General features: G+C 34.1%; 2 protein-coding genes across 2 annotated transcripts; one reads left to right on the top strand and one right to left on the bottom strand.

Moving 5' to 3' along the window:
• Positions 1-834: 834 nt before the first annotated feature.
• LOC132745944 (large ribosomal subunit protein mL37-like) lies at positions 835-20,376 on the bottom strand. Its single transcript, XM_060734962.1, has 9 exons — positions 20,246-20,376; positions 15,101-15,258; positions 12,551-12,721; positions 11,755-11,852; positions 9,233-9,369; positions 7,956-8,077; positions 6,628-6,810; positions 2,536-2,678; positions 835-1,189 (listed from the first exon to the last, which is right to left on the bottom strand). The coding sequence occupies exons 2-9, from the start codon at positions 15,222-15,224 to the stop codon at positions 884-886; spliced, it is 1,284 nt and encodes a 427-aa protein (XP_060590945.1). The 5' UTR covers positions 15,225-15,258; positions 20,246-20,376; the 3' UTR covers positions 835-883.
• A 1,967-nt stretch (positions 20,377-22,343) lies between these two features.
• LOC132745943 (transcription termination factor 4, mitochondrial-like) lies at positions 22,344-24,736 on the top strand. The gene is made up of 2 exons (XM_060734961.1): positions 22,344-22,449; positions 23,344-24,736. The coding sequence occupies exon 2, from the start codon at positions 23,426-23,428 to the stop codon at positions 24,515-24,517; it is 1,092 nt and encodes a 363-aa protein (XP_060590944.1). The 5' UTR covers positions 22,344-22,449; positions 23,344-23,425; the 3' UTR covers positions 24,518-24,736.
• Positions 24,737-25,317: the final 581 nt, after the last annotated feature.

Below are 25,317 nucleotides of genomic sequence, written 5' to 3'. Positions count from 1 at the left end.
CATTTAAGTTTCTTTCCGATTCCTAACCGGTATTTACAAAATACTTTGCAAGTGACCATTGAATGTCAAAGGCCAGTATCAAGGGGCAGAAGAAATTTTGCCTCAGAGTCAAAAGTATGATATCAGATTTTAGAGACATGAAACACCTTTAAAGCAGGATGCCTCCAGAGTCATGCTAATTTTCAAGAGGATTTTGAAAATGTATTCAAAGGGAAAATATTGTGAAGTGAACAAAGAAAGTAATTTACAAATCGTTACAATCCCTGTAAATTATCAATGAGGTTGAACTATGCAGAATACATGTATATTGTGATACATAATGTGAAATCAGCCATTTATCGCATATAACATGTACATTATTACTTTAATCTTGAATCTTTTTACTTTTCTTAAAATCTAATTAAATTTTTCTTAAATTATATTTTCTTGAAAAAGTTTGGCTCATCTTTAGGCATGTACAGACCAGGGTCATTCAGATAGAAAAATCCCTGTTGGCACAGACTTTAAATACTACTCTAAGTCTAAAAAGAAAATATTGTGACCTCTTTGACTGCACTTTAAGACAAATATCCTACCAGTTATGTGGTTTGGAACTTATATACAAACATCTTCTTTAGTTATCCAGATGGAAACTTTTTTGGATCAAGGCAACCTATAAACCCCATAGTAATATTTGTAAAAAATTTCCTATCTTATAACGACTTGTTAAACTTTTTCTTATTCAAATAGCAATATCAGAATACTCTTTAAACCAATAGACTGACCCAATAGGATACATGAGCTAAACAATGCACATAAAGCAGAAGGGGAGTAGAAAAAAAAGCAAAACAGAAACATTTTTGTGTTAACTCTTTCCAGTCAAAAGCATGACATTTAGTTTTATTCACAAAGCATTAGGTTTGTCATAATCATACAAATACAGAGCTAAAAATTTCTCAAAGGCTTTTTTATTGTAGTCACTGAATTCTGGCGGTTTAAACACAAGTTGACCGTTTACACGTGGCTCAAGCCATGGCTGACAATAGGTCTTTGTGAACAATTTTTCACTATCAAACCATGCAAAGTTCTTTATTCCATCTTCATTCTGAAAGTCCATTGTGTTTAATTGAAACACAAGAAAATTGATAGTGTCGAAGCTCAAGTTGATATTAATGAGTGTAATTGGTATATCCAATGGAGTGTTTTCAATCTGTAAAAGATAATATTTGAGCGGCGTCATGACAAAACCAACATAGTGCATTTGCGACCAGTATGGATCCAGACCAGCCTGCGCATCCGCGCAGTCTGTTCAGGATCCATGCTGTTCACTTACCAACTCTAATTCAAGTAGAAAAAATGATAGCGAACAGCATGGATCCTGATCAGACTGCGAGGATGCGCAGCCTGGTCTGGATCCATGCTGGTCGCAAACGCACCATGTTGGTTTTGTCATGACACGGCTCATATTTATTTATATAAACTGCATTAACTGTTTACAATACTGCACTAACTGCATCACAGAAGTTCACTTTGTGCTCAGTTGAGCTAAAATGTGAATAACTCTTAAGACATTGAATTATATATAGGTAAGATAAAAATTAATATCAGTACCTTTTTTTTATTATTTCAAAAGCTAGATAATTGAATATCTTTAAAAATTCAATATGCCAAGTAAAAATAACAAGAACTGTCGGAGGACAGTAACGCTCGACTATTCCAAAAGTTGTCCAAATTGTGTTTTGGTATAATAATGCTTACCTTAATGAATACATAAAATTGTCCGAAAAGGTACAAAGGCTTGTTATTAAGATGTTTTATTGAGTAATCACTGCTTTATTATTATGAATGCATAAAATTGTTCCAAAAAAAGGCACAAACCCTTCAGTAGTTTTGGAGATATTTGCTTACATGTAAAAACTTAATCAAGAATTTGAAGGAGTCGAAAAGGGGCATAATTATGCTAAAAAGCAATCAGAATTATGGGACTTGTGCCAATCATCTTAGATAATCACAGGGAATAAGTGTGTGAAGTTTCAAGCCATTCCTTTCAGTAGTTCTGGAGATACCAGCTTGCTCGCAAAAACTTAACCAAGAATTTCTAAGTCAAAAAAGGGGCATAATTATGTAAAAAAGCAAATCAGAGTTATGGGACTTGTGCCAATCATGTAAGATAATCACAGAAAACAAGTGTGTGAAGTTTCAATCCATTCCCTTGAGTAGTTATGGAGAAACCAGCTTGCACGCAAAAACTTAACCAAGAATTTTTAAGTCCAAAAAGGGGCATAATTATGCAAATAAGCAAATCAGAGTTATGGGACTTGTGCCAATCATGTTAGATAATCACAGAGATCATGTCTGTAAAGATTCAATCCATTTCGTTTGGAAGTTATGGAGATACCAGCATGCACGCAAAAACTTAACCACAGGGACACCAACACCGATAAATGGGTTACTGCATTAGCTCGATTACTCTGCAAATATTTGGGCTAAAAAGTGAAGTATGGGTTGTTTTCTCATGTTTATCAGTCATACAAGAATAAATAAGAAAGCACTTACATTGTATTTATTCCTAGCTTCAGTTAAAGCCAGCCCAAATGTTGTCATTAGGTTATAACCCTGATATTTTTTAGGACGTCCAGTTGGGTTAACTCTGAATGAAATCTGTGGATTTGACCAGGGAAGCTTTTGTTCTTTAAAGACTGAAAATATAAACAACACGTTATATTGATTTTCTGTTTTTGAACCTTTGTCTGCTGAGGGGCAGGCATATATTTATAGCCATGCCACTAGTGCAGACCAAGGTCAGCAGGCACATCTGTGCACATATCTGCCGTCAAATCATGTCCAACACTGTTTGTAATTCAGTCAGTAACTATCTTTAAAATTCCAAAAAAGATAAATTATTTTGTCAAGCTCATTTAAGATATTTAGCATGGTAAGAAATAAAACTTTTTTAGTTTGACAGCAGAAAAAAGCAAAAATAACAAGGTGTTCTTAAAACAACAGTGCCATCTTATTTATTATATCAAAATAACAGATAGACAGCACCATACCCATAAAACAGCCCCAATTTTTAATGTAATAATCCTGCTTTTCTAAGTTAAAATATTTCCCCTGTTGTGCAGAATAACATCAGGATGTGTTAAAGTTTTCTGTTGATTAATCCAGAGACATAGATAACAGAGATAGGCAATTTCCTAGCCAGTTAAAATATCATGCGTGCCTGCTAAACTTAAAACTTGTAGAAAGTAAAACTTATTAAAAAAATATCAAAATCAGTAAAATAATACATTTTCTGAAAGCTTATTTATTTGTCTATGGCTGCAGGTAAACATATTTAGAGTTCCCATTTAAATAAATGATGCATCAATTTCTAAAGAGAGCTACTGACGAAATAACTGGCTCAGTGGGTATGCTCTGCTATGTTTTTCTAAGTGAAGGCATGGAAAGTTACCAATATTTTAACATGCAGCAATAGATAAAAGATTTACCTTTCAAATGGTATATAATATAAAAGGGTCAAATGTACATCCATTAAGTTTTATTTGCTACAAAATGCCTAATGTTTCACTTTTTATAGGCATGAGTCATATTTCAATGGAGTATAATATAGGAGTTGCTTATCTCTGTTATCTATGTCTCTAATTAATCAAAACCAAAAATAACTTAGTTGATCTTAAAACAAGAAACTATGCTTACATGAAGAGTCTGGCCGTTCAATTTTTTTATTAAAAACAGGAGCGATCAGTAATCACATGTGTCGCCTCATGATGGCCAATTTCATGTTGGGACAAATTTTGTGACAGACGGACAGACAGACGGACAGTGCACAACTAGACTTGGTACTGATCATTCCTGTAAAGTTTGGATAAAATTGCACCAGTAGCCGAAAATCATTCAACCGGAAAACCTGTGCAATATGCGCAAGGACTTGACCTTAGATCAATCCTGTAAAGTTTCATTGAAATTGCTTTAGTGGTATAAGAGAAGTAGTCCAGACAAACTTTAAAAAATAACAAGAGGGCCATGATGGCCCTGAGGTCGCTCACCTGTATATAGCCCCCCCCCCCCCGGGCCCAATTTTTACCCAAGGGCTTTTATTTGTTTATTTGAACAGACTTGGTAGACACCCATAAGAAGATGTTTCATGCAAAACATCTAAGTTCTAGCTCATTGGGTTTTTTCAAAGAAGATTTTTTAAGTTTTTACTATACACATATAGTATAAAACAATGACAACCCTCGGCAGGGCCAGTTTTGACCCCTGGGCTTTTATTTGAACAAACTTTGTAGATATTTACTTAAAGATGTTTCATGCTTAATATCTAAACTCTAGTTATTTGGGTTTTTTCAAAGAAGATTTTTAAGTTTTTGCTATGTATATAAGGAAAATCAATGACGCCCGGGGCGGGGCCAGTTTTGACCCCCAGGGCTTTTATTTGAACATACTTGGTAGACACCCATTAGAACATGTCTCATGCTAAATATCTTAGCTCTAGCTTTTTGGGTTCTTTAAAAGAAGATTTTATAAGTTTTTACTATAATATTATGCATATAAGGAAAATCAATGACCCCCTGGGGCGGGGCCAATTTTGACCCCAGGGCTGTTATTTGATTAAACTTGGTAGACATTCACTAGAAGATGTTTTATGCCAAATATCTAAGCTCTAGCTCTTACGATTCTTTAAAAGAAGATTTTTTAAGTTTTTACTATATGCATATAGGGAAAATCAATTACCCCCCAGGGCGGGGCCAATTTTGACCCCAGGGCTTTTATTTGAACAAACTTGGTAGACATTCACTAGAAGATGTTTCATGCCAAATATCTAAGCTCTAGCTCTTACAGTTCTTTAAAAGAAGATTTTTTAAGTTTTTACTTTATGCATATAAGGAAAATCAATGACCCCCTGGGGCGGGGCCAATTTTGACCCCAAGGCTTTTATTTGAACAAACTTGGTAGACATTCACTAGAAGATGTTTCATGCCAAATATCTAAGCTCTAGCTCTTATAGTTCTTTAAAAGAAGATTTTTTAAGTGTTTACTATATGCATATAGGGAAAATCAATGACCCCCCGGGGCGGGGCCAATTTTGACCCTAGGGCTTTTATTTGAACAAACTTGGTAGACGCTCACTAGAAGATGTTCCATGCCAAATATCTTAGCTCTAGCTCTTATAGTTCTTTAAAAGAAGATTTTTTAAGTTTTTACTATATGCATATAGGGAAAATCAATGACCCCCTGGGGCGGGGCCAATTTTGACCCCAGGGCTTTTATTTGAACAAACTTGGTAGACACTCATTAGAAGATGTTTCATGCCAAATATCTAAGCTCTAGCTCTTAGGGTTGTTTAAATGAAGATATTTAAAGATTTTTCTTTCGGTTGCCATGGCAACCAGAGTTCTGCATGGAATTAAATTCTTTGAACAATTTTTAAAGGTGACCACCAAAGGAACATTCCTGTGAAGTTTGGATGAAATTGGCTCAGTGGTTTATGAGGAGATGTCATTTAAAGCAAAAGTTTACGGACGGACGCCGGACGGACGCCGGACGAAAAGCGATCACAAAAGCTCACCCTGTCACTTTGTGACAGGTGAGCTAAAAATTATTAAAGGGCCATAACTCTGACAAAAATCATTGAACCGGAAAATGCTGATAATATGCATAACTACCCTTGGTACTGATCATTCCTGTAAAGTTTAGATGAAATTGCACCAGTAGTTTATGAGGAGTAGTCCGGACAAACTTTTCTTGCATGTCAGACAGGATTATCTACCGTTTACACCGGTGCTAGAAAACCCTGTCTTACACCCCCCATGTAAGACAAGTCGCGTGCTTTAAATGACGTCATTGCTGCGCGCCTTTTATGAATGAATTTCGTTCTTAGGATGACGTCACTTAACCGTTATGAATGAAGTTGTAAGTTCATACGCTACTATAAGAAAAAAGTTCGTAATGAAAATATCAGGTTTCGTTATTTCTGTTCTGAAAATAATTGGTACATGTATGTAATATGCAAGAAAAAGAATCAAACACCGGCTGTCGGTACAGACGGGAATATCTAGATCTCGGGTAACTGTTTAAGCGGAAACTCGGCAGAGCCTCGTTACCGCCGTAAACAGTTACCCTCGAGCTAGATATTCCGGTCTGTACCGGCAGCCAGTGTAAGATTCTTATATTGTGTATCTGGCAACAAACAGAAAAATACACCTTTTTTATCAAAGGGCCATAACTCGGCAAAAAATCATTCAACCGGAAAACCCTTGCAATATGCGCAAGGACTTGAGCTACAGATCAATCCTGTAAAGTTTCATTGAAATTGCTTTAGTGGTATAAGAGAAGTAGTCCGGACAAACTTTTAAATTAAAAATTATTAAAGGGCCATAACTCTCCCAAAAATCATTGAACCGGAAAATGCTGACAATATGCACAACTAGACTTGGTACTGATCATTCCTGTAAAGTTTGGATGAAATTGCACCAGTAGTTTATGAGGAGTAGTCCGGACAAGTTTTGTGACGGACAGACAGACAGACAGACGGACGACGGAGAAGTGATCCCTATATGTCGCCACTACTCTGTAGAGGCGACCCATAAACATGACATGCAATACATAAACATTACTTAGTTAACAAAAAACATAATACCCTACCTCCATTATTAATAAACTTGTTTTCTGCTATTGGTTGAAGGTCCACTGTAGGAAGTATAGGGTACATATCATGCAGGTTGTGGTTGATTGACTCTTGAATCATCCTTTTATCACCAGGTTGTGACAAAGGGTTATAGCCACAAATCATGAAGTCATTGGTAAATTTGATATATATTTTTTCTCCTGAAAATACAAAGTTGAAACAAAGCTGAAATACAACTTGATAATCTCCATCAAACAGTATTATCTATCTAACTTAAACAATCATACCATCATGTACTGACAAAATTGCTATCATTTTAGTATCAACGTCTGATTACAAAACAAAATAATGATGTTGTACATCAGGCTGAAAATGGGACACAAAATTAATCACTTTATATTAGGACCAGAAACAAATCAGGATTTTGATGTTCGATTATTTTGTTTTTCATATTAAAATATTAATTTTTATAATGTTAAAGTTTGTTTTAATCTTTTCTTGTTATTCAATGTCCAAAATTGTTTTTATCTGATCAATAATCATACATTTATTACCATTATCGAAATTGTAAAATTATAATATTATTTACTACAGTGATGTGTTTTTTATTTTATTGGCTGTAGATCAAATACATATTCAGTGCACAAAAAGGAATCATCATACTGAAACCCTTTCCAAAACCTAACAATTTTACAGTTCCAATTCTACCCTTCATTATTCAAGTTCATAGTATTTAGAAAATAACTTCCTAATTCAGATGAGTGTAAATTTCTGGCCCTACTAAATTTTTCTTTTCTTTATTGCTTTCACTCCATTAATTTTTTCTTCAGCTCTTTTTTTCTTAATATTGTCAAACCTGAAGTTTGTACTCTTGCATACACTGTACATATAAAATGTAAAACAAGCATCTAAAACATTCAAACAAAAACCTCAAAAGTTTCAGTGAAGTATTGAATAAAAAAGATTAAGAAGTCACAAAAAAATGATGTAGAAGAAGACACTCAGATAAGTAAGATGGCTCCCCATAGCATAAAAATATAAAAGGTGTGTTACCACTTGCACCTCACAGCTTCGGGTTCGAATCCGAACAATGACTTTGGATTCTTTCATATGAGGAAGCTTGCTATCCAGCTTGATTACGGAAAGTTGGTGGTTCTACTAGGTTGTCCATTTGTGCCTAAGTAATGCACGAAAGGACACCTCAGGTCTTTCTCAACCAGAAAAGCAGAAATATTGCCATATGACCTATAAGGTGTCTGTGTGATGTAAAACCAAATCAAACAACTAAAAGGTGTGCTAAAATTGACCAATATGTGATGAAATTTCTATCATTTGGCATGAATACCTCTGAAATTATACATTGTCTCGGTAGCAGGTTTGTATATGACTCTCCGATCTGTCGCTAGCTCTGAGAATTGAAGACACATTGATTGACACATATGGAGGAACCTCGTCAACAATACTTGTCTGAAATGAATTATGTTTACCTGTATGAACACTAGAAAAGGTGTTATAATATATGGTCTATGTCATCTGTATTAAAGATCAAACCTACAGTGATTCTTTGTTAGCAACCATAGACCACCTTGAAGGTCATTCCATTCTATATAACAGAATCTAACATGCTTCACACTATTCCTCTACCAACCAGACAGGGCAATCAAGTATAATATGTATATATGCACAGCCTTAAAAAAGGAATGCTTACAAATTATGTGACATCAGATATGATGTCAATTAACCAAATGACGTCAGGAAAATTACTTCTATGCTCAATGAAGTTTAACATATTTTTATTAATTCTCATTTTTATTATCATGTAAGAAGAATGGAAAAAGATATTATATTTTCAAGCATCACTGTATAATAATGCATGGTTTAGCATTCAAATGCTTTGAAATTAATCACTTGGGCCTATTGGCCTCCATGATTACATTCCTGCGCATTTGAACTCAAATTGTGCATTATTCTACAATAATGCACTCAAAATAGATAAATATTTCCTAAATAACCTACTCAACCATAGAGGTTATTTTAGTCTATATAACAAAATAGCTCAAACCCCCACAGCTGTTCTACTGATAAATATGACAAAATTGCCATTTTCTATCTACATTTTATATAACAGAATAGGCCACTTCACTGTTGAGGCTAACCTATTTTATATAACAGACTAGCCCACTTGGTAATGGAGATTGCTGTCCTTTCATTTTATATTTTATGTAACAGAGATTAAGGGGAGCGGTGGCCTAGTGGTAAAGTTGTCTGCCTCTCAACCCCAGGATCATGGGTTCGAGCACTAATTGGGTCACAACCATGTTTCTTCATATGACACCAGTACTGGTTGGTTCCAGGAAGTGGACTTGAAAGTGATTAATATAAGTCGCAAGGACTTGTTTCGCAATTGAGCTTAAATAAATATATTTAAACCAAGATTACTTACTGTTTATAAATTTAATATAAATTATTTCAATATAGCTTTATAACCTTTATAAATTTCCATGCATTCGGACATTAAAATTGCTATTTGTTGGTAACAACAAGCTTCATGTCCCCCCTTACACTAAAAACAAAACAGCGCAGAACTAAAGTTATTTTATTGTTTAAATTTCTTCAACTTACGCTGATGTTTTATCTGGAATTCCATACATTCGAGGGTATCGAAAACCCACGTTTGCCAAGTCTCTATATTTTGGGAGCTTCTCTACTGTACTGTCCCATATCTGAGAACGACTAATGGCCTCTTTAACACATTCATCCTGGCAATAAAATCAAGAGGTTTTACAATAGGTTTTCACACATTTATCATCTGCTCTAAGTGTGTGAAGTTTTAACACATTCCCTTTAGTAATTTTAAAGGTAACAACTTGCAAGCAAAATCTTAACCAAAGTATGACATACACACCAACGCCAATGCCTTAGTCAATACAATAACTCCTTATTCTTCAAAAAGTCGTGCTAAAAAAGGGGTATAATTTTGAATCAAATAATTTTATGATTATCCGCCCTATTTTGAAATGTTGTCCTTCCATGACAATAAACATGTATAAAAGTTATTATTATATTGTCTTGTGTCAGATACAGCTAATACAGTTTTTGAGCCCTTTTGAAAAATTACTGTGATACTTCAGTGTTTATCACAGTAGGACTGTTACTATGAACATAATTTATTTTACACAGAGACAGAGAGAGATTAAGATTTTTGTTGTTGCAAATTTGAGACCGCCTGAATTTCATTTGAGGTGGTCAAATTGGCCGCTATCCGCTTCCTGATGAAAACCCTGTTCTCCGCTTTTTTTCTTGTGATAAGTTGAGCTAATGTATAACATCAGATACAAGTTGTCAAAACAAGAAACATCGCAATGCGATGAAACCAGGTTTTCAGCAAAAACATTTCACTGAAGCTTTTTGCATAAGAAACATTGTTCACTATATATTCCATATCACAAAAAAAAACAAACAAAGGGTCATAATAAGGTCAAATGTTCACTATATATTCCATATAAGAAAAAAACAACAAAGGGCCATAATAAGGTCAAATGTTCACTATATATTCCATATAAGAAAAAAACAACAAAGGGCCATAATAAGGTCAAAAATGATCAAATCACAAAACCCTGACGATATGCGCAAGGGCACTTGATGACAAAGCTTCTGTGAAAGTTTTGTCAAAATAGTTTGAGAAATGTGGAAGGAGTTGTGCAAATAAGAATTTGTTCACTTTATATTCTATATAAGGAACAAAAGCAAAGGGCCATAATTACGTCAAACATTATCGAATCTCTTAACCAAAACAATATGCCCCAAGCCAATTGATGACATATCTTCTGTGAAAGTTTCATCAAAATCCCTTGAGAAATGTGGGAAGATTTGTGCACAGATAAATTGTTCACTATATATTCTATATAAGGAACACAAGACCGATCAGTGATCACATGTGTCGCCTCATGATGGCCAATTTCATGTTGGGACAAGTTTTGTGACAGACGGAGAAGTGATTGGAGTAGTGGAGACATAAATTCCTGTAAAGTTAGAATGAAATTGCCCCAGTAGTTTATGAGGAGTAGTGGGGACAAATTTTGTGACAGACGAACAGTGCACAACTAGACTTGGTACTGATCATTCCTGTAAAGTTTGGATAAAATTGCACCAGTAGTTTATGAGGAGTAGTCGGGACAAGCTTTTGTGTATCTGGCAACACACAGAAAAAAACACCTTTTTATCAAAGGGCCATAACTCGGCCAAAAATCATTCAACCTGAAAACCCGTGCAATATGTGCAAGGACTTGAGCTACAGATCAATCCTGTAAAGTTTCATTGAAATTGTATTAGAGGTATAAGAGAAGTAGTCCAGACAAATTTTAAAAATAAAAATTATTAAAGGGCCATAACTCTTACAAAAATCATTGAACCGGAAAATGCTGACAATCTGCAGAACTAGACTTGGTACTGATCATTCCTGTAAAGTTTGGATGAAATTGCACCAGTAGTTTATGAGGAGTAGTCCGGACAAGTTTTGTGACGGACGGACAGACAGACGGACAGATGATGGAGAAGTGATCCTTATATGTCGCCACTTCTCCGTAGAGGTGACACAAAAAACAAAAGGCCATAATTAGGTCAAACATTATCAAATCTCAAAACCGTGACAATATGCACCAGGGCACTTGATAACGAAGCTTCTGTGAAAGTTTTGTCAAAATCCTTTGAGAAATTGAGCAGAGAAGAATTTGTTTACTATATATTCAATATACAGAAAAAAAAATAAACGGCCATAATTAGGTCAAACATTATCAAATCTCAAAACCCTGACAATATGCACAAGGCCAATTGATGACAAAGCTTCTGTGAAAGTTTTTGAGAAATGTAGGAGTTGCGCACAGAAGAAATTGTTTACGCCCGCCCGCCCATCCGCCCAACAAAATACCTCAATCTAATAACCAGTTTTTTCCTTCGGAAAACCTGGTTAATAATGACCATATGTTGCTTACATAAGTGCCATATAGATAGTTTAATAAAATCTAGCAAATATGTGATACAGCCTGGAGCGACAGCAAAGATAGGTTGTCTAACTTGTGCCGACACATGGTGGCATTTATGTGTTATAACTGCAGATAGAATTTAAAAAGTAAAAAAAAACTTACTTGATTTTGAACAGAATATTTTCCCATCAAATTTTGCACCTGTTTCGGTAGTTCATGAAATCCTTGGGTTTTTGTAAGCAAGCAAGCTTGATCAAGCCCTGAAGTATAGTGTGGAAATAAGAACTGTTTGTTTTTTTTTTTTGAAAAACTGATTCTACAGGTATCATTTTTCTGCTTGATGAATTAATCTTCATCTCACACCATAAACTAACAATTTCAAACCTTTCACAGAAATAATCAATGGTAGTTCAAGTGACTGATTAAAAATATAGACTGAAAGAAACCCAAAAAACCTAACAGTGGAATGCCAGGTATCCGTCATGGACAAACAAAGGCAAATCTATGAATTTACAATGTAGCTTGATTGACACTGGCCACATCTGTTTATCATCACAATTACTAACATTTGAAAGATGATATGAAAGTTATATCTTTTTAAAAAGTATTACCAGTATAAGCTAAATAAACATCTTATTGCCATGTTCATCCAATGTAAACAATGCATGCATGCCATGAGGAAAAAATATATATGTACAGCATCACGACAAAACCAACGTAATGCGTTTGCGACCAGCATGGATCCAGACCAGCCTGCACATCCACGCAGTCTGATCAGGATCCATGCTGTTCGCTATCAGTTTCTTTAGTACTTGTAATAGAGTTTGTAAGCAAACAGCATGGATCACATGTACTTCCATGCAACACAAACTCCTACAATTCTTGATCATTATGTCATAATTATGTGTGTCCATCTTTTGAGATAAGCCATAACTGTAGAGAGATATTATATCATTACCTTCTGTAAAATTGACTTCAGGAAGCACATTCCACGACGTTTTTTGTTCTTCTTTCTTAGGTTTTATAAAACGTTGAAGTCTAAAGTCATTTGGCAGTTTACGTGTCGGTTTCCATTCTGGTTTTGGAGGGTGAATATACGTCTGGGGGTTTTCTATTTGTATGCCCTTTTCTGTAAACATATAAAAATTTTTAGTTATTTAGGTCTTAATGTCATACATGTATAGTGTCCCTCCATGCAATTACATGTTTTTTTTGGTTATAAATTAAGGGTGTACCTGAAACAAATCACATACCTCATATAAATATGGATAGCTTCATTCCCATGAAAAATTTCTAGTACCCGGCAGGATTTTAATTTACAACTGTGGGATGAGAGAGAGGTTGTTGTCACAAGGTCTCAATTTGCTATAATGAATGCAGTACAATGTCACAAAACTAAGAATTAATGTCATTAATTTATTTCAAAATCTTACCATCAGATTTACCTGGATTATTTACATTTATGTTTTCTCTTTATAAGGATCAAGGATGATACATGTAGTTACCCTGATTAAGGAAAGTAACCTTGTTCCATAACTATCATATTTTTTAGACAAATCAAACTTTTTGAACAACTCTGATAGGTACATGTACATCATACTACATGTAGAACATGTAGTTTTTCAATGTGAAATACAAATTACTATCAAAATCAACAGAAATAAATACTGCAAAATAGAACTCATCAAAAAGTTTCCTTGAATAGTTTTAACAAATCGAAAACAAAAATATTGAATTAACGCAGTAAACATATTTGTAAGAATATTTCATAAGACTGACTACCAATTTTATAAAAAAAAGTTTTTTATCCTATTTGTCCAACCTTTTGGTTGCGATGGCAGAGTTCTGTTTAGAACGTTAAACTTGTTGTAATGAACATCATAACTCATTGACAGCTTTTTGCCCCCCCCCCCCCTTTTACTGAAGCCTCAAACAGTGAAAAAATGGACTATTGATGCCCCCAAACATCATTTGAGAAATGTTGTTAAAAAAAGTGATAACTTTTTCGGCACCGCATTGAGAAGTTGCAGCACTTTGAAATCAGTTTTGATGAAAAAAAATCAACGCAAAATATTGATTTTTTTGCAATTTGAGGCGTCCCCCCTTTGCCATGGTAACAGGAAATTAAAGATTGAGCATGCTGTTACAGAGGCTTTGGTCTAGTCAACATTTGTGCCAAGTTTCATCAGTATTGAAGCATTTTTCATAGTTTCATAGCAGTTTGAACTTTAAGCAGAAGGTTTTTCAATGAAAACGGCCATTTTTCACAATATGCTGATGTAATAAAAGGTTAATGGATTTCATATTCAAAATATAGAAATTGAGCTACCAACAGTATAGAGCCTGGTCAGACTACATAGATGTGCAGGCTGGCCTGGCTCTTTACTGGTGGCAAAGGCTTATCATCTTTGTTTCCAGTAGGTCAAGTATTTATAAATTTACATAGATATGGTAAAAATAAACATAGACAAATTCTAATTATAGCATAAAATCGGCTATTTTTCCCTCTTTTGCCCATGTTATAACGGGACCAAAACCATGTGTTAACATAGTCACGCGCTCTTGTTATAGCCCGGTTTCACCTATGCGCAATACATACAGGGCCCAGTAAACAAACAAACAAAAATTGACGATTTGGCCTGTTTGCCAAAGAGTCATGCGCTCTTGTTATATTGAAATTCATTGATTCGAGGGCCTCAGTCGCATATTCAAGTAACCATGCCGGAAAAAACGGCGTATAGACATCAGTGCTAATCTTGGTTGTCGCCCTTTCTAAGAAAGGGACAGTTGTCAATGTAAACAAATACAGTAGAATCTACCTGTCATTCAGTTTAACACTCCGATTAACTTACAAAACTAGCAAATACAAAATTAATATGAGAAAATGTTTTTTATTTATGTTAATTTTGATAAATGCTCATTATATTTCTTTGAGAGAATAATGCTTAGTGTCTGATTTTTATTATAAACTTGTTTGTTTGAAAAAAAAACCGATTCTGATGTCACTGATCTTTTTTCTACCGTCAATCTGAAATCATTCTAAGAATTTCTGAGGGTCATGTTTTGTCTTGGGTAGAGGGTAGAGTAATGTAACGTTTTATTCTTGAGATAATAAATCTCCAAAGGCCAAGCTTTGTTAAATCAATTAAAATTCAAAATTTTGTTCGGTTCCGAGAATTTTCCAAGTTGTTGGCCCCGGAAAAATGAAACGGATACGTAAAATATAGAATTGGATAAATACCGTCCAAGCACAAGAATTTAATGTTATTGTGTTTTGTTTAAACTATACATCACAAATTTGTTTGAAAATTTTATGCTATAATAGCGTCAACGCACGTTTATTTCGTGTTATAAAGTCTGCAGAGTCCCTCGGAACTGTTCCCCAACCGTTCCTCGGGACTCTGCAGACGTTATAACACGGAAAAACGTGCGTTAACCCTATATTATAGTTGTAGGACTTGTTTAACAGTACTTACACTTTTCATGAATTAAAATATGGTCTACATACTTGTAAGTATTCTAGGTCCATTCACTGATTTTCCATTGATTTGGTAGTGTCCATGCTTTTCCCTCATATACTTTTGTCTCCGTGCATAATTAATAGCAAATTTTGGTAATGATAAACGCACCATGTTCTTGCCTTTGTCACTCTCCAAGTACCATAATCTGAATCAAGATGAAACAAAAACAAAGAATAATATATTATGTTTAAAACAGATGACACGACGGCGCAAGAGTGTAATAAAGCCATGTTAAGTGGCAGCATGGCCGAGTGGTTAAGGCTTCGTACTAGTAATCTTATGAACGCTAGCCGCATGGGTTCAAACCCTGACAGGACAAGTCGTTGTTTCCTTGAGAAAGAAACTTTACACTCATTGCTCAGTACTAGTTGGTTCCAGGAACGGATTCGAAAGTGTGTTTATAAGCTAATAGGTTCCTACACAATCAAAATAAAATAAATTCTGTATAAATCAAAGCCATGTAATAAAAGGGATATTACACTAGTCTAATAACACTTTGACAAGATGTCATTTGCGTTATATACAAATATAGAGATAAAGCACACTTATGTTAGCATTACACTGTGGGCGCGGAATGAGAAATAGCTCTTTTTAACTGTGAACTGTTGTTATTTTTGAATATGTGACAAATGGAATAATATATTCATGTAGATTCAATTATAAATTTATTGAACTTGATAAAGTGATGCTTTTTCTATACCCTGTGCTTTTTCTATACCCTGTGCTTTTTCTATACCGTTTTCAAGACAAGACGCCAATGTGATAACTTGTAGTTACTACAATGTCTGTACATGTGTTTTTTTTATACAAATTTAAAATACTGTACAGGACTAACAGTGAGGGACACCTGACATTTTTTCTGCTTTGTTTCCCGCAATTTGCTCTTTCAATAGATTTAAGATAAGTCAATGTTGGCATAAATTATAAAAGTATCTAGTCCAGAGCAGTTATTGCACAGTGATGCTAAGTAGACAATTGTTCCCACCCATATGCATGGCTGCTGAAAATTATTAGCCAATCAGAGCATCGTTTTTATAGAAGCATGAATCGATAATTATACAAGTGGTCTATAACTTTTTTTAATTTTGTGGAAATTTTACATTAAAATTTTATGCATTGTTTGTGATAAAGTAAACATGTTATTATACGAGGGTGATGATTAACAAAGCACTGCACTGTCAGTGTTTAATTTACCCTTGTAAAAAAAGTGTGCAAAGGAGATTTCACAACAAGCTATGGCTGCTGTGTCTATATTTAGTGACATCTTGGGTTTTTCCAGTATCTTAACATTGCCATCGGCATCCAACAGTCATAGTTCCCTTGCTGATTATTAAAAGATTAATTTCCAGGTACAACTTCAAAATAATTTGAAACACAATGTCTGGTAAATTAAGTTGTCTGCACAATTATTTTCTCTTATAATGCCCTACTTTGAACACATTGTTATGGTCAAAATGTTAAATTTTGTGTCTGATAAAGTAATGGTTACGTGTATTAAGAACCCAAAAATTATTGAGTAAAGTTACATTCTTTTTATGGTTTGAATAAAAGTTATAGCAAAAAAACATCATATTTTTTCCGGTAAGATGAAGGATCCAAGTAACAACCAAATGCATGGTTTATGAAGCATGGTAAAACATTTGCTACAATTGAAAAATCAACACTAGCACAGTCCAAAGGAGCATGATCACCAAGTCTAAAGCATAAACAAGAGGGCCATGATGGCCCTAGATCGCTCACCTGAATTATCAAACTCATCCAAACAATTACCTAGACAAGCATTCTGACCAAGTCTCATGACAGGTGAGTCAAAAATGTGACCACTACAGTGTTAACAAGGATTATCCATATTTGAGCAGTGCAACCTAGTTTTTTACCCAGGTGACACATATTCAAACTTGACCTAGAAATCATCAAAACAAACTTTCAGACCAATTTCCAGGATACTTGGATCAAAACAGTAGCAACTAGAGTGTTAACAAGATTTTTCTATTTTTAGCTCCGGTGACCTAGTTTCACATGCGATTTCGAACTCATCCAAGCAATTACCTAGACAAGCATCCTGACCAAGTTTGATGATAATTGAGTTGAAAATGTGACCACTAGACCATATTTGGGCGGTGTGACCTAGTTTTTCATCCAAGATGACCCATGTTCGATCTTGACTTAGAAATCATCAAAACAAACTTTCAGACCAATTAACAGAATATTTGGATCACAACAGTAGCCACTAGAGTGTTAACAAGATTTTTCTATTTTTAGCTCCTGTGACCTAGTTTTTCATCCGAGATGTCCCATGTTCGATTTATTCCCAGCAATGACCTAGACAAGTTTCCTGACCAAGTTTGATAACAATTGAGTCAAAATTGTGACCACTAGAGTGTCAACAAGGTTTTTCTATTTTTAGCTCCTGTGACCTAGTTTTTCATCCGAGATGACCCATGTTCAAACTCATTCGAGCTATCACCTAGACAAGCATCTTGATCAAGTTTGATGATGATTGATGCAAAAATGTGACCGCTAGAGTGTTAACAAGGTTTTTCTATTTTTAGCTCCGGTGACCTAGTTTTTCATCCGAGATGACCCATGTTCGAACTCATCTGAGCTATCACCTAGACAAACATCCTGACCAAGTTTGATGATGATTGGGTCAAAAATGTGACCTCTAGAGTGTTCACAAGGTTTTTCTATTTTTAGCTCTTGTGACCTAGTTTTTCATCCGAGATGACCCATGTTCGAACTCATCCGAGCTTTCAACTAGATAAGCATCCTGACCAAGTTTGATGATGATTGAGGCAAAAATGCGACCGCTAGAGTGTTCACAAGCAATTGTGGACGGACGACGGACATTCACCGGTCCTAAAAGCTCACCCTGAGCAAGCTCAGGTGAGCTAAAAAGAATCTCAAGATTATCAAACAATGTTAAATAACATAAGGCTATTAATAAGCAAATGCACCCCTCTGAATTTGATTTGTCCCGGCACTTTAAACTTATGATTACTTATGATGACCTTTGAGTAGATGAAGGTTAGTTCCCACCTGACTAAAGCCTATGTTATAAACTCCCGGGTGAGAGTTGTTTCGTCAAACAACCGGTTCGGCGAACTAATCTTATATAGTAAAACAGGTTGTGGTTTCGGCGAACTTAATTTATATAGTGCAAAAAATATCTATTAATTGTATAATGGGCATGTCAATTATCGTGGGTCTTAATCTGTTGTTTATCACAAATTTTCATGTAATTTAAGACAAGATATTGAAAATTTAAACCTATTATTTATTATTTTCTTTAGTATAATAGTTATATTTTACATAAAAGCATAACTCAATATAAAAGATCTCAGTAAACAAACAACATCATAATATATATATATCTTTTTAAAATACTTTATTCATCTCTATATAAACAATTGACACATAAATGCATAGTATTGAAAAGAATCTACTATGGTTTTTTTTTTACGTAATAAACAACAACAATCTGTTTTTATTCTTTATTCATCACTCAATATAAAACTTAAGAATCGTCCTCATAAATCCTGTTGTTGAAGTTGTTGGATCCTATTCCTGAAATATGGCTACATAATCTCAATAGTTGGGAAGTACACATGTAGTCATGTCGTCATATTCGTACTTGTCTTAGGCGTAGAATAAGGCTCCAATTTAATTTCTTTTTTTTAAATATTTTTTTCTCAAAACTGATTTATCAAATAACGAACAAATCATTATCAAAATAGGTATTATATATAGACATACCTCTACAATGTTTTATATTCATTAATGAAATTTGATGTGATAATTTGATAACAACAATAGGGCTGTAACAATACGGTAAAAAGCGTATTGCAATATATTGCAATACGCCACACCCGTATTGCAATATATTGCGATACTATTGTTATTTATCTTAAGTACTGGGAAATAATTCAGAAAAAGAGACTTGTATATTATTTCAACGGTTACATCTATATCTCTCGCAAAACAAAATAAGTGGATACTTTCCTTTTACAAAAATTTAAACTGTTTCAACTATTGAAGCATCAACTATGAGTAACTTAACAGCAAAATAAAACTTTAAACACTTTTCATTAAGTAACTAACAATCAAAACTATATCCTAATGATTTTCTTAACACAGTTTCAGACTCGGACTAGATCACAGGGATTGAGTGACGGTGGCAATTAATCCATGTTTTTCTTTAGAAAAATTAACATGTCTACTTTGTCAGCATCAATAATTTCATGGGTCTCTCTTTTCCTTGTAATTGAATTTTTTATCAGATCGTAATTATTTCCGTCTGCCATAGTAAATCACCGATTTTTTAAGCATTTGTCTACCCGCGCACCGTGTAATTTTTTTACCCTAGCACCGTTTTTTTTACACGCTTCCTACTTTCAGTTTGTTATTTTCTTTTGTGCATAGGACATTTTCATAACATTTATCTATCAAGAAAATTATGGAAGACTTTCTTTTATTTATAGAGGAAATTATGGAACACTGTTTTTACTAAATAAAACTGGTACAACTAAATGTGAACCACGGTACAATATTTATTTATCCTGCACCGCAATATATCGGTGTACCAGTAAACCGTTACAGCCCTAAACAACAAACATATTGATGATAAAACCACTTTATATACATGAACCATGCCTAATTTGCCTTTAATTAGTATATAAAATAAGATCGAAAAAAACACTTTCGCACCTCTTCATACATTAAGTTCGCCAAACCGGTAGTTTGACATAAACACCATAATTCTAAACTCCTTCATGTATAATTTATATCTTGATATAATTAAATGTGTCAATGTCAGGGTCTTATAATCAATTATGCCATATAATATTATTAAAATTATAAGTAGAAAAAATGACAATATCTCGTTCAGACGTGCTTTAATTTTTTTCACATGTATCTGACCTTTTATCGTCTCATAAACCTTGACGAAGGGACTACCAGCCAGAGTAATGTCATTATCCGAGTTTCTGTACACTTATCTGCTTACATTATCTATGAAGTTAAGCATTTCAGTTATCAATAGTTGGTGGAATTTAATAATTTCACTAAAAAGATTATCGCAATAATTTGCTATTGAAAAACTTAAATACATATAAATTTATAACAAAATAAACCTTTCAAAGTCGTTGGTGCTTCTTCTGTCAGGGGAGACCACTACATTAACACAAGTGAAGTTGAACACCACTAAACTATTTACGTCAAAGGCGTTAAAGTACTACTAACTATTTTAGAATCTACATAATGATGACCTCATTTTATTGGGCATGTACAGGGGGATCAAAAGAGACCTAGGTTCACGCCTCAATTGACGATAAGTCGTCCGGTTAGCTCAATAGATAGAGTGTTGGATTGTGAATCGGTTTGATTCCTGAACGGTGAAGGTCACTTTCGTTGTGATAGGTCTAGGAGGTATAGAAATTATGCAAATGTGTAGCGAGTAAATCATCATATTGATTATTTTTTATAGTAAATATAATTAGTTTCTAATAATATACGTCTACAACCTGCAATTTTATTGTAAAAGTCTATTAATACGCTATAATTCATATTTTAAAAGTCACTTTCGATCACTTTCGTCAAAAACACTTTCATATTTTAGGCATACAGTACCATATATATTGTAATCTAATTGGTTAATTATCCCATACGCAGAACTAAATTATCTTGTTCCAACCATATAGTTACTTGTCCCAAAAACTTACTTATCTTGTGTGCATGAATAACTGAGTTGTGCGCACAACATAATATCCCATGAGCACCTCTTAATCATCGTGTGTACACAATAACTTAATAACTCATGCGCAGGCCATGGTATCTAATGTGCACCACTTAATTATCTTGTGCACATGACTTAGTAACTTGTGTGCACGACATTGTATCTTGTGCATGCCTCTTAATTTTCTTGTACACATGACATAGTAACTTATGGCCATGACATAGTATCTCATGCACACCACTTAATTATCTTGTGTGCACAACTTAATATCTTGTGACCACGACATAGTACCTCATGCACACAATAAAAACACACAGATGTCACTTCTGTGCCACCATACATCTTTGCTATTTCATTTTTCTCTTGTGATGAGCAGGTGAGTATTTATTTTAAAAATGGAAATGCCCGTCACCATATAAAATAAAAAATATGCGAATGGAGATTGTCTATTTTTTTATATTTTTTTTTGGAAAGAACAAGTTGCTGCTAAAATATCGTTAATTCCATGTTAAAAATAGAAAATTAAAACACCCAAGCTTTTAACTGGATAAAATCAAGGTCATGTACATATCTGTCCGGACACATGGTTCTGTGGTGTGGACAATTTAGGTACCGTCCTAAATGGGCCTCATAATATTATATAAGTGTCAACATCATCAGAAAAAAACTAGTTCGTTGGCAAGGAGGAGAAAATATTTGTAGTGTGTCAAATTTTCAGATCACTAGATTAAAAACTATGATATCTGTATGGAAAAATATTTAAAAGTGTCTGGTTTATGGTCCCTGGTCAGTAATATTTAACAGGCTGGTGAAAATGCCCGATCGATCGTGCTAGTGACATAAAAACATATTTCTATAAGAATAATTAAGAGATTTCTTTTAATTTTGTTTGTTTATTGAGCATAATGTATAACATAGAAGGAAAGAAAAATATTTGGTAACTAGCTGTCACTTTTATGAGAATTATTTCCCCTTTTTCATGTTTATTTGACACATAATTTTCCAAGTCCTTAAAAAATATGTAACATATACATAGTATAAAACAAAATAGGTTAAATAACTTTTTTATGATCCAACTCATTGCGCCAACACCTGTCAGTATACATTTCATTCCGGAAACTTCAAACTGTAATGTTCAGGGTCAAAGAATTCCCAAAGTATTTATGCCAGACAATCCAAATATATAGAAAAAAGGTACTAGCGCAAAAGAAATTGAGCAAAATGAAGATGCTGGACACAAATCTGTTAAGAATTTTACATTTCAACACATTTTTTAAGGACTTCAAAAATTAGGTGTCTTATAAACATGAAAAAGGGAAATAGTTCTCACAAAAGTGACAGTAATCAAATATTTTCTTCCTGTTTATGTCCTATATGTTATGCTCAATAAACAAACAAAGTTTAAAAGAAATATCTTTATTATTTTTCTAGAAATATGATTTTTATATCATAAACCCGATCTGGCATTTTCACCAACCTGTTTAGTACTTTACATCCGGAGCTGTAGATCAAGAAACTTAGTGGTATTCAACCTTTTTAACGAAAAGCAACACTTGAATTGCATTATTTTGGAGAAATACCTAACTAACATGCTAATTTAAGGTATTGCACAGTATACCATTTATTTTAGTATTAAATAGTCAAAAATGGATTCCTTGGCCATTATGAAACATGTGTTGCATTACTTAACAAACTAAGTGTTGCATTACACGGTTAAACATATTTCGGATGATAAACTGCGGTTCACACCAATTAAGACGGTTCATACCAAGACGTTTCACTCCCTATTTATACTAAAATCATTCTGATACTTGTAATGTACTAAAATTAACCTTATATGTTATAAAGATGAATTAAAATGGGGATTTCAATTTTTGTCTCAGGATACAATGTACTACATTAACAACTGATTAGTAAACTGTTGATGCTTAAGTGCAGTGTTTATACCACTGATTTAATAGTGATGTCAAACTTTTAGTTGATGGTCTGACTGGCACCAGAGCTTCAAGTTGCTGTCAGTTAATTATTTTTGGTGATAATATATAGATAAACTTACGTGTGATGCCAATGCCAGGGTGAGCTTAATCTGTTAATATCTCTCCTTATTCATCTATTTTTTCACGCTAAAATGATTTTATTTTCTATAGATTTATATATGAGCCGCGCCATGACAAAACCAACATAATGGGTTTGCGACCAGCATGGATCCAGACCAGCCTGCGCATCCGCCCAGTCTGATCAGGATCCATGCTGTGGGCTATCAGTTACTCTACATGTTATACGGTTTGTAAGGTACAACATGGAACCTGATCAGACTGTGCGGATGCGCAGGCTGGTCTGGATCCATGCTGGTCACAAACCCATTGTGATGGTTTAGTCATGGCGTGGCTCATATTTCAATATTCACAATACGTTTCTAAATTATCATCATCTGTGAAATATTTTAAAATAATAGGCATACTATGCATACTAAGAATTGGTTTGTTTTTATTTCAGAATGATGCACTTCTAAACAAGGGATTTGAAGAGGACTTCTTAATATTTTTTTTAAATAGCTGGCTACCAAATTTTTGGCAAAATGTTTAAAGGTTCAACTTTGCCTTGCCAAAACTTATGTTGGTTTATTGTGAGGCAAAGCAGGATTAAACAATCAGGAATTGCATTAGTTTCAAGGACAAACTCGACATTTACACCAAGGTGGCCTCGTATTTCCTACACCCAGTCTGTGTATGAGAAAAATTCTGATACTTGTTGTTGGTTACCGAAAAGTTACTACAGGCATAACAAAAGGTGTTATTCAACTGAATTTTCTATCGAGAAGGTAGAAGACTATACCGATCTTTCTACAAATGCTGATATTAACAAGCTCGTGGATGAGTTGATTGAAAATGCAATTGAACGGGACAGAATGATATCTGTAGTACCTAGAACTGATATACATGAGCAGGTTGTCAAATTAGTTGAAGCAGGATTGCATAAATCGAATATCTTAAACCTCCATAGGTATCCTGAACTGATGAAGAACTTGGCTCAGCTTACAGATTTGATAACTGTACTATTACAATACGGGGTTCCAAAAGAGAATATTTCCACTATCTTAAAAACTTTTCCAAATATAGTTTACAAAACTGAAGATGACGTCCTAACTACAATTAAAAAGCTCTATTCTTTAGGCTTTTCGTCGGAATCTATGATTGAAATGATTTGTAATTATCCTGATCTTCTGGACAACGACTTATCTCTCGCCTCACAACGTATTGAAGACTTAAAGACATTATTTAAAACAAAAGATACTTATAAGTTTTTAGAGCGTTCACCGCACCTTTTGTTCTGTGATTTTGACCATATTCTTCAACGATACAATTATGTTTATGCAATAATGGGTATTACCCAGCCACAAATGCGGCACTCCAAATTGTTTTCATATCCCCTTGATCATATACATGCTCGACATATGTTTGTGGAGCGGGCCGGATTCTTCAAGAAGTTTGCAAAGAAAAAAGGACAGATTGACACAAATCCCACTTTAGATACAATCATTGACACAACTGATGCAGAGTTTGTGAAGAAATTTGGAAAAATGTCCGTGAAAGACTACCATACTTTCAAGAAATTGCTTTTAAAAGATCGCATAATTGCGACAGATTCAGAAGATTCCTTTGAAGATTGAAACAAATGTGAAAGTATGAGAAAATCACATGTATTGCACTTGTCTATTCTTAAAGCTAAAAATATTTAAAGAATAATTATATGTTTACAAAAAAAAATTGGTTTCTCTTTATACTTCATAGAGCTATATTGTTTATTCTATTAATGAAATTTATTTTGGGGAAAATTTTCATACATGATACATGTATATGGAATAAAGTCAGTAAATAAGGTAAAAGAGCAGTATGGTTGTAATATTTTATTTAGTTGGTTTGCTGTTTCAAAATAACCATTTCGAAATTTTGCATGTCTGAAATTCAATGTTCATATAGTTTTTTAATGCCCCAATGGCATATAATAATTGAACTGTCCGTCTGTCTGTTTGTCTGAGTTTACATTTGGATATCTACAAGGAACAGTAGGTAATTGTACTTTTTCTTTGATGTCATTCATTCTGTAATAAAACTTTTATGTGGCCATTTTCCTTTATGTGGCTAAAAAAGAACAATAGAGTAGCCACATTAGCACTGTCTTGTTAGAACTTCTGTCTGTACGTATGAGGTTTAACCTAAACCAGCTTGTTGGATTTACCTTTTGTTCTACCTATTCAAATTGCTTCATAATTTCCACACTTTCCTTATCAATAAAAAGTACATGATAATTCAAAGTTATATAATTGTGTCATTCATTTTCCCAACTAATTTCCCATTTTATACTTTGCAGAAATGTTTACCATAATGAGACGATATGCAGAGCGCAGGTTTAACCTTTTTCAGGTCAAGGGCACACTTGGTCATTGTTAAGGTTAGGTCAAGGTTACTG

The sequence above is a fragment of the Ruditapes philippinarum genome, unplaced genomic scaffold, assembly GCF_026571515.1.
Source record: "Ruditapes philippinarum isolate M1 unplaced genomic scaffold, ASM2657151v2 ctg878_1_1_1_1, whole genome shotgun sequence".
NCBI lineage: Eukaryota > Metazoa > Mollusca > Bivalvia > Venerida > Veneridae > Ruditapes > Ruditapes philippinarum.
Note: the sequence above shows the minus strand (reverse complement) of the source record. Positions and strands in the feature narration are given on the sequence as shown.

Coding starts and splice junctions, on each gene's coding strand:
- LOC132745944 (XM_060734962.1), bottom strand. CDS start 15,224: ATGGTGCGTTTATCATTACCAAAATTTGCTATTAATTATGCACGGAGA. Junction 11,853..12,550: donor TGAAGTCAATTTTACAGAAG/GTAATGATATAA, acceptor ACTATACTTCAG/GGCTTGATCAAGCTTGCTTG. Junction 2,679..6,627: donor CAAGTTTATTAATAATGGAG/GTAGGGTATTAT, acceptor TTATATTTTCAG/TCTTTAAAGAACAAAAGCTT.
- LOC132745943 (XM_060734961.1), top strand. CDS start 23,426: ATGTTTAAAGGTTCAACTTTGCCTTGCCAAAACTTATGTTGGTTTATT.